Here is a 10,442-nt window from a genome sequence, read left to right as displayed (position 1 = left end):
AGAAGTTTTCAAATGTGAATTTTTGGAACTTTGGTCATATATGCCCGAAATTGTTCCAAATGGCTAAATTTGTAAATTTTTATACACTGCGACTATGATTTAAACAATGCCCCCAAAATCAGGGGAGAAATTCAAAAATAGTCAGATTTACAACTGGTAATTGAAAAATAGCCACAGTTTCAAAAGTAATCGAAATTTAGCCACTTTTTATGTAAAGATAAATCTAAACGAAAAACATCTTTTGGTACTTGGAAAAGAAAATGTAGAGGAACTTCACACAAACCGCTTCTGAAGGTATGCTTCTCTCTCGGCGTAGGTAACTAACGTGCGCCAACCATGGGAAGGAGAGCTCGTGTACCATCTCAGAAGGCACTAATGGCAATGTCAGCGTCGACGCAAGGGAGGAATTATGGAGGAAAAGTGCGAGCACTGGAATAGAATTGGGAAAAAATAGATCTGAGTTGGAAACCAATGAAATAATAACAAATAAGGCGACGGACGGGAAATTACAACAGAAACAAGCTGTGAAGCAATGGAATGAAGTAATTCAAGCAACTGCGAGCTATGAGAAATCAAATCCATCGAGTAGTGGTACGAAATCATAGGCAGATGAGGTGGAAGAGGAACTAGGGTTACCGTAGCAGAAAAACTCAATTTGGGATGACTTCGATACAGGATTTAAGTTGGAGTATGTTCCCCCTAAATTGCATGGTGAGTCTCCTGTGAGTACAATTGAATTGGAAGATATCTCTAGTGAACTTGAGTACTGGAAAAATGCAATAGTGTATTATGTACTAGGTGCATATCCCCCCTCACCCCCCTGCTGTGATTAAGGGCTACATACAAAGGATTTGGACTACACAAGGGATCAATAAGATTTCAATGCTTAAAAATGGAGTAATTCTAGTAAGGTTTGAAACTGAGACAGGAAAAATGAAGTTGTGAATGGTGGAATATATCATTTTGATAACAAACCGTTTATTGTGAAGGCATGGACTCCAGATATGGAGTTTACGAGGGAGGAGCTACTCACAGTTCTGATTTGGGTGAAGCTTCCAGGCCTTGATTTTAAATACCAGAGCTCTAAAGGTTTGAGTAAAATAGGCAGCCTAGTTGGGAAGCCATTGATGGTTGATCAAAACACACAGAACAAGGTTGGTTTGCAGTTTGCTAGACTCTTGGTAGAAGTGGCAATGAATGCTATATTGCCAGACAAAGTATTTTATAGGAATGAAAAAGGGCAACTGATTGAACAAAAAGTGGCTTATGACTGGAAACCTACGTTATGTAAATTTTGTCAGGCTTATGGACATGCAGAGAAGAATTGCAGGAAGAAGAAAGCACCTAAACCTGCTGTTCAAAAGGAGAAAGAGGAACAGTAGGTGAACAGGCAGCAAGACAAACAACCAGAGGAAACATGTGATAAGTTAATGCAGAACAATGACAAACAGCAAGTTGGAAACAAGGAGGCAACACCAAATGTTGCTTGGATAACACCTTCAAGAGTGAGCAAAAACACTCAAATACAAGGCCAACAGATTGTGAGGGCAAACACATTTCAGGTGCTAGATAAACTTGGAAAAAACAGACAAGGGGAGAAAGAAGTAGGTGGAAAAGAGGGAGGTGAGACCATACCCCATTCTCGGGATGGTTAACATGTTATGCTAGAATACAAGGGGCTTGAATGCCCCTAATAAGCAAAAGGAGGTGAAACTCCTTTGCAATGCTGAACAAGTTGGGTTAATATGTATGTTGGAAACAAAAATAAAGGAAGCAAAAATGGACCAAGTGGTCCAAACAATGTTTGGGATATGGAAGTATATTACAAACTTAGAATCTCATTATAATGGTAGGATTCTGATTACATGGAGGCAGGATTATTACAAGGTGATACCTGTGCAAATAACTGCCCAAAAGGTAACATGTGAGGTGCAATTCATTTGAGAAAAGCTTATGATATGGTGGATTAGACGTTCTTGGAGGAAGTAATGAAAGGCTTTGGTTCCCCGAGAGGTTCCTACAACTGATCATGACTTTTGTGACATCAACAAAGTTTTCTATTAAGATCAATGGTGAAGGCCATGGATATTTTGAAGGAAGAAAGGTACTTAGGCAAGTCTCCTCTATTTTTTATTTTAGTGATGGAATACTTATCTAGAACTTTGAAGTTCATGAGTGGTTTACCAGACTTCCAGTTTCATCCTATGTGTAAACAACTTAAACTAACTCATTTGATCTTTGCAGATGATCTTATGATCTTCTGTAAAGGTAACATTGCCTCAGTAACAAGAGTCGTAGAAGCACCGTCACACTTCAGCAAAACATCAAGCCTGATTGCAAACTTAGAGAAGTCAAATATTTTTATAGTAGGGGTTGATGAAGTGACTAAGGAGTAGCAGCTAAATAGGACAGGATTCACACAAGGTACATTTTCTGTAAGATACCTTGGGGTGCCTCTGTCATCCAAGAAATGGAGCAAATTGGAAAGCTATCAATTGGTGGATAAAATAACAAGTAGGATGAAAACCACATGTGCCAAGCAACTGTCCTATGCAGGAAGACTTCAAATAATCAATTCAGTGTTATTCTCCATCTATAATTTTTGGGGGGCAGTTTTCATAGGGGAGGGAGTTTTCATATTACCCCAGAGTGTGGTTAAGGAAGTTGATAAAATTTGCAGGGAATATCTATGGGAGAGTTCAGAGGAAAAGGAAAAAGTTTCCCTTATGTCTTGGGAAAAAAATTGCTTTTCAAAGAAATATGGAGGATTAAATGTGAAAGGAAGCAGACTTTGGAATGTAGCATCTGTTGGAAAATTGCTATAGCAACTGATTGATAAACAAGACTCCTTGTGGGTGAAGTGGGTGCATAGAATCTATATGAAGACTAATGCTAATATTTGGAGCCATAAGCCACCTTTGTATAGTAGATGTTACTGGAGGAAACTCAACTCCTTAAAGGATGAAATGAAGGCATGATATAAGTGCGGCCACTATTCTCTAACTTCTGGAGGAGTATACTCAATAACTAGAAGTTATACAGCTCTACTGGAAGATATGCCCAGATTGAACATAGCAGACTTATATGTAGTGTAATTGCACAACCAAAGTACAGGTTCTTTTGTGGTTAGGAGTACAGGGAAGACTATTAACAAAGGATATGCTTCGAAAACTGCATATCCAGGTTAAAGATGGAAGTTATTATTTATGTGATGCAGGAGCAGAAGAAGACATCAATCATTGGTTTGTTACATGTAGCTAGATCACAACACTTAGAGGAGCAGTTACAGTTTGGGCTGGTGTTTAAATACATGAGGGAGACATCAGGAAGACTTTGGAGAGAATAAAGATGAAGAATTGGAAGCATACCAAGAAAAAAATAGTAGCAACAATATTTGGATCAATGTTCTACCATATATGGAGGGCTAGAAACTGGAGAATGTTCAAAGGTGTCAATATAAATATAGAGGATATAGTAAGACAGATTAAGCAAGATGTTATAGAAAGAATAGATACAAAAGATAGATCAAAAAAGGCCCATACATGTAGAGAATTTCTGCAAAGGATCACTATATAATTGTAAGTAGTATTTCCTAGAGGCTTAGTTTCCACTACACCCTTCCTAGAAGGTGGTTGTGGTATTGACTGCTCTTTAGGTGTAATGATTTTGTTATAAATGATAATATTCACATTTGTTACCAAAAATAAATCCGGAAAATATTTCAGCATAATATACTGGAGTTCCAGTATAATATACCGGTCCAACATAATATGCTGGAAGTTAATACACAAGTGCTCCAATCTCCAGTATATTATGCTAGAACTTTTCGCGTATTGGAATTCCAGCATAATATGCTGGATGTTTATACACAGGTGCACCAATCTCTAGTATATTATGTTAGACCGGTCCGTGTTGCAGTAAAATAGTGGCTATTTTTTAATGACTTTGTAAACGGTGGCTATTTTTGAATTACCAGTCCGAAACCTGACTAGCCCGTGCTATTTTTACCAAAATCAGCTACATGTGCAGTACTCTATATGGACTCCAGTTGGTACGAATTTAAATTAATCGGGCGAGTGAGTTCTTAATACTAAGCTAGCGTTTCGCCATAGATTCCCAATTTTATTTTTAAAAATCTGATTTGGATGAAGTTTGGTTTGAAGATGGAAATCTGTTTGGACATAATTTTTTAAAACATATTTCACTTTTTAAAAAAAATATATATGAAATGTGACTACCCATAAGTTTTAAAAACTATCAAAATACCCAACAACTCTGAAGAAAATTCATACAAAACAAGCGAAACAAATCTGAAAAAAATTTATACAAACATTAGCAGATTTTAGCAAATTACCTTCAAATTTTGTCTTTGCGGTGGATTGCCACAGATTGGCACAACAACTTTGCCGAATGTTTTCTTCTGTTTATAGATAAGGGCAAAGCCGCATGAGTTTAATGAGGAAAAAATGGGTAGATATGAATTAGTTTGGTCATAATAACAGAAAGTGAATTTTTTTATAAAATACAAAAGTTTGGGGCAATTTTTAATTTTATTTTTTAAAACCAAACGGTAATATTTTGGGCCGAAAACATCTCTTGAGCTGGTTTTGAGATTTGTGATTTGAATTTTTTTTCAAAATAAGGATAAAATCTATAAACAAACATGTATTTGTCAAAAAAAAATTAAATTTTTTTTGTCCAAATCTATGACCAAACGAGTGCTAAATGGTTATGGCAAAAAAGAAAAAACCAATCCAAGAGCCAAGCGAAAAGGGCAAAGGCACTCGAATATCATTTTAAGTTCACCACATATCTATTTTATTTTTAAAGCACATTCGAATAGACACTTTCTTAACTGAAAAAATAAAAGGCATTGGCAGAATACATAGGCGGCCCCCTAAACTTGGCAATATTTATCACATGAACACTTAAACTAACAATAGTACCTATTGAACACTTGAGTCAATCCAAATTGTGTCAATTAGACACAAATTGCTGACATGGCATAATGTATGTAACACCTCACTGTTGAGGCGCGTGAGAGACATTATCTTCTGTTTTTCCAATTATTTCTCCTATCTCCTTCTTCCTCCTTTCTATTTCCACCATAGTCGCTGCTTACCACTGTGCAACCACCTCTACCTTCCAAATTCATTTTCAGTGACCAAAAACTTTACAGACAACACTAAAAAAAAATTAATTAAAAATCACTTAAACATTCAATAGAAAGAGGGCACCACAAAATTACATTCATCTTCCTCTATTATTCTCCGTCCCAACTCCTGCCATACTCTACCGCATCGACACCACCGCGAACCCCAAGCCCAAATCTGTCCGCTCTTTTACTTCCATCACTTCTAAGTCTCACCTTTTACCTGCACTGCCATGGATTTTGCTCACAAAAATCATCACACAGTCTCAAATAACCCGCCACCACATAAAAAAAGATCCATCAGTTCAACCCAAAACATCGGTATTATTAGATTTAAAAAAATAGCACGAAGAAGGAGATGGGTTCTCTCTGAAAATTTGAGCTTTGATTTTTCTTTTTCCTTTTTCTCTTTTTTATGCGTGAATTTGTATTACTGGTCTACTCAGGTTTCTAATCAATGTTGTCAATGGAAAATGCACAGAAAAGTATAGAGGTTACTGGAAAATGGGGGAAGGATGAGTTTAAGAGAGAAGAAGGGGTCTGATTTCCCGTCAACATTTTTCTTTGCTTTTCTTATTTTTTCGATTTTGCCATATTTTTTCCTTTTTTACGTGTTCTCTTCTCATTGGTCTGATGTGCCACGTCACGAGCAAGTGATTTACACGCATTTTGTTTGTTTGGAGCTGCAAAATTTGTGTCTAATTGACACAATTTGCATTCACTTAAGTGTTCAATATGTACTATTATTAGTTTTAAGTGTTCAAGTGAAAAATATTGCCAAGTTTGGGGGCTGCCTATGTATTCTGCCAAAATAAAATAAGCAAAAGCACAAGTAAAAGAGCCAAGTCATGTAATATTATTTATTTATTTTTACGGAAAACAGCCAAATATATTATTGTACTATCGGAAATAGTTTTAAAATATGTGAAGGAAAACTGTAACTTCACCAACCTCAATAACAATCCTACCCTACTGATCAGAATTGATAGTTTATAATCACAAAGAAGATCCACTAAAGAAAAGCAGAAAACAGTTACTACTATTATAAGGAAGAAAAAATGAGCGAGTAAAAAGAATGGTTTCCATTGACGGAGGTTAGATGGCTGAGAAAATAAGAAGAAAGGGAAAACAAATGAAGTAATGGCAATGGGTCGGGTGAGGGATGGATTTTAATTGGATCCGGATATTAAAATTGGGGATGAGTTTATATTCTTGTGATGTCATATGTCAGTTTAAATTAGATGTATATTTGGACAAAAATATAAAGGTAATATCTCAATTGAATTGATATTTAAACGGAAGGTATTTTTAAATTATTTCTAATAATATAAGGATAAAAAAGGACAGTGCGATGCATTAAGTTATTAAGTTTTCGTTATGTGTGACGTCCGAAAAAATCGGATCATAAGAATCTATTGTACACCGCTTGCTGTAAGAGTATATTTGATTATTTTCCCTATTTTTTATCGTTCTTTCGATATAACATAAAGCCAATTCCACTAGAGAAATTGGGTTGCAGATAGACTATAACACTTTTGTAGTTTACTTCCCATGTGGATGGACACATTTCCAAGCACCAATTTTCCCCTAATATAATAAAATTGATTAAGAAAACTATATATTTATCTATTTTTATATCAGGGAAGATTCCAATAGAAATCTTAAATTACAAATTCCCAAAAAAAAGAATCAGTAGTGGCTCTAATTTTTTATTGCACACACTACACACCAACACCAGAAAAGAATTACTGGTAAAGACCGAGAAGTCCTCAAAAGTCCTTTTTTTTAAGCATAGAAAGGCCTCTTCTTTCTCTCTTTTTATCTTCAGCTAACCCATCCAAGAATCTTATTTGGAAACTGCCATTTCTGCACAAAATCCTCTTTGCCGAGTTGAAAAGAGCTTACAGGTATGAAATGTCTAGTTACAGAACAAATATTTACTGGATATACTTATTTGTTTCTTATTTAGAAGACATTTCTGAGACTTGTTAAAACTTATATGAAATGTTATTTATGTCACAGAATAGATATCTCTTGAATTAAGTTTTAGTCATATTAACACGTTTTACCTTATCTATGTTGTCCAGAAGTCTTTATTTGTAAGCGGAGTGACATCGATAGCCGAGGATTCATATAGCCGACCCCAAATTGTTTAGAACTGAGGCATTATTGATGTTTGTATTTGTTTCTTGGGAGGTTTGAGTACTGTGTTACAAGTTCAAAGGCTCAGAGTACTCACCTTCTATGAGTGTTGTGAACCTGTTTTTTTCAATATGCTTTTGGATCTTAATGCCATCCCACTTGGCTTCCTTTCACTACAAAATTGCTTGAAACTTTGAAGCATCTTTTGTGTTGAGTTGAAATGACTTCTAGACACTGGTTAATCCAAGAAACACAAGAGATCTCGTAGTCAGTTGGAGGAGAAATGAGGAAAACTGAACTTGTCAAATCTTGACTAGCTTCCTACTAATCATGTTTAGTTCCCTTTAGATTTTAATTTTTACCCCTGAAAACTAACCCCTCGACGAGGGTCTACTAAAACAGTATTCACTATAGGGGTAAGATCTGCGTACTCACTACCCTTCCCAGATCTCACTTGTGGGATTATACTAAGTTTGCTATTGTTACCCCTGAAAACTAACCATATCCAAGAACAAGAAGCCAATCATTTGAATGAGGTTACTGGCATGTTGGTTTTTGGGGCCTGTTATGTCATGAGTTTAAATTCTACGCACCGACAGTACAGAAAATTTAAACAATCTTGTCAATTAAAAGATAATTACTTGTAAAATGGTAACTAACATGTTATCAAATGTTTAAACTCACTGATAGTTTCAAAAAAATTATACTGTCAGCGTATATAACATCATTTGGCTTGAGGACTAACGCTTTCCGATCACTGCAGGCACAAAAAATGGAACCAGAAGAAAACATAAAGCCACATGCCATAATGATACCAGCGCCTCTTCAAGGTCACATTGTACCATTCACTCATCTTGCAATAAATCTTGCATCCAAAGGTCTCACCATAACTTTTGTCAATACACAATCAACTCATCAAAGGTTGATGAAAGCTCAATCACTATCTGGCAGCTTTCTGGATTATGACATTTTCTCTGAGGCACGAAAATTTGGCCTTGATATTCGATACACAACGATATGTGATGGTTTCCCACTGAACTTCGATCGAGCAGGGAACCACAATCAGTTCATGGAAGGGTTATTACATGTTTTCTCAGCACATGTGGATGATCTTGTGGGAAATCTTGTCAATTCGAACCATAATCCTCCAGTTTCTTGCCTAATAGCTGATAGTTTCTATGTTTGGCCATCAGAGATTGCCAAGAAGTACAATCTTGTTAACATATCATTCTGGACTGAACCAGCTCTGGCATTCACAAGTTACTATCATATGGACCTATTAAAAAGAAATGGTCACTTTGGTTCTCAAGGTATGATTTCTTGCCGCTCTTAATAAAGCAAAATATTTCATTAATGTACATCAAAAAGGTGTCAACTATACAAAAGTGGCATAATATAAGCAGTGGCGGAGGCACAAACTTAAACAAGGAGATTCAAAGAAATACTAGATTGTTAAAATTTAGATTTGAATCTATGACCTAAACAAACTTTTGAGCCTCCTTTACCACTACACTAGAATATTTCTATACGTTAAGGGGATTCAACAGTTATATATGACGAAAAAAAGTTCCCTATTTGCGTAGTATAATTTTTAGATGAAGGGGATTCAATCGAACCCCCTTGCCTCCACCTAGCTCTACCCCTAACTACAAATATGTATTAGGGCTCAAAATAATCTCGCCATCTGTCTATATAAAATGGGATCTCCTCTCTGCGCCAAAAATGCAAGTAACCAAAGAGGTAGTTTTTGGTTCTTATTATTGAGTTCTCAATTCCTTTACATATTCTTCTTAGAGTTCAAGTTCTATGCACTGGCAGTGATAAAAAATTTACACTATCAGGTTAAGTTACCTGTCATAACACGTAATTGTTTATAGCAAAATTTGATCTGATAACCCCAAAAACAAAGTACAGTCTGCTATAACAAGTTAAATTACACGGATAGCATAAAATTTTAATTCTTTAACAGATAACCGTGAAGACACGATATGTTACATACCGGGCATTCAGGCTATTGAACCAGGAGATCTTCCTTCATACATTCAAGATCCCGAGCCATGGAGTATAATGCACCACTACATATTCAACTCACTTGAAGATGCAAAGAAAGCAGATATGATCATCTGCAACACAGTACAAGAACTAGAGTCTTCAACAATCTCAGCTTTACAAGAGAAGAAGCCATTTTATGCAGTAGGACCAATTCTCCCAAATGGCTTTACCAAAAGTGTTATACCAACAAACCTATGGGTGGAATCAGACTGCATCCAGTGGCTAAATGCCAAGCCAAAAGGTTCAGTTATGTACATATCATTTGGAAGTCTTGCAAATATTAGTAGACAAGATGTTCTTGAAATAGCTCATGGACTTCTTCTAAGCAGAGTGAGCTTTATTTGGGTAGTTCGTCCCGACATCACATGGTCTAAGGAAACTGATATTTTCCCATCAAGATTTGAGGACGACGTAAAAGACAGAGGATTAGTTGTGCCATGGTGTAGCCAAATTGATGTAATTTCACATCCAGCTATAGGAGGATTCTTGACACATTGTGGGTGGAATTCAGTTTTGGAGAGTATTTGGTGCAAAGTTCCAATGTTGTGTTTTCCTATATTCACTGATCAATTTACTAACAGAAAACTGGTGGTTAGTGAGTGGAAAGTTGGTTTTGATCTTTGCAGTGGCAGAATCCTCAGAAGACAGGAAATTGCACAGAAAATAGACTGTTTCAGTTCTGAAGCCAATAAATTAAGGATCAACTTAGAGAAAACCAGGAGGAAGCTCGAAGATGCATTATCCGAAAATGGAACTTCAGGAAGAAATTACAAACAATTAATCTGTGACCTCAAGTCCAAAATTCTGCAGAAAAGCAAGATTAACAACACAAGCTTACTTTAGTATGGGATGATCATATATAGCATATTTAGGATCTCAAATGTCATTACACACCTATTTTATTACTAGATTTAAGCTTCATTCACTTACGGTTAAAAAGAAATTTAAACATCTTGGTGTAAATCGGCCAGTATCAAACATGTTACCTACCATCTTTGCTAGTCACAAACCATGTTCAGTTTAAACATTGACATGCATTTAGCTTTTCAATGATCTGATTGTGTACATAAAACTCTTTTTTAATCTTTTCTCCTAT

General features: G+C 36.0%; 2 protein-coding genes across 3 annotated transcripts; both read left to right on the top strand.

Annotated features, from left to right (window-relative positions):
* Positions 1-336: 336 nt before the first annotated feature.
* LOC142168039 (uncharacterized) lies at positions 337-1,382 on the top strand. The gene is made up of 2 exons (XM_075228692.1): positions 337-383; positions 929-1,382. Exons 1-2 carry the CDS (start codon positions 337-339, stop codon positions 1,380-1,382), a joined length of 501 nt encoding a protein of 166 aa, XP_075084793.1.
* A 5,465-nt stretch (positions 1,383-6,847) lies between these two features.
* On the top strand, positions 6,848-10,398 carry LOC107826480 (UDP-glycosyltransferase 86A1). 2 transcript variants are annotated; one of them, XM_016653467.2, is made up of 3 exons: positions 6,848-7,059; positions 8,058-8,604; positions 9,264-10,398. In XM_016653467.2, the coding sequence occupies exons 2-3, from the start codon at positions 8,067-8,069 to the stop codon at positions 10,187-10,189; spliced, it is 1,464 nt and encodes a 487-aa protein (XP_016508953.1). In that variant the 5' UTR covers positions 6,848-7,059; positions 8,058-8,066; the 3' UTR covers positions 10,190-10,398. The 2 variants fall into 2 exon arrangements, with proteins under 2 accessions (XP_016508953.1, XP_075083942.1); XM_075227841.1 differs by lacking the exon at positions 6,848-7,059 and having other exon boundaries at positions 7,950-8,604.
* Positions 10,399-10,442: the final 44 nt, after the last annotated feature.

This window comes from Nicotiana tabacum, chromosome 13 (assembly GCF_000715075.1).
Source record: "Nicotiana tabacum cultivar K326 chromosome 13, ASM71507v2, whole genome shotgun sequence".
In the NCBI taxonomy this organism is placed as follows: domain Eukaryota; kingdom Viridiplantae; phylum Streptophyta; class Magnoliopsida; order Solanales; family Solanaceae; genus Nicotiana; species Nicotiana tabacum.
Note: the sequence above shows the minus strand (reverse complement) of the source record. Positions and strands in the feature narration are given on the sequence as shown.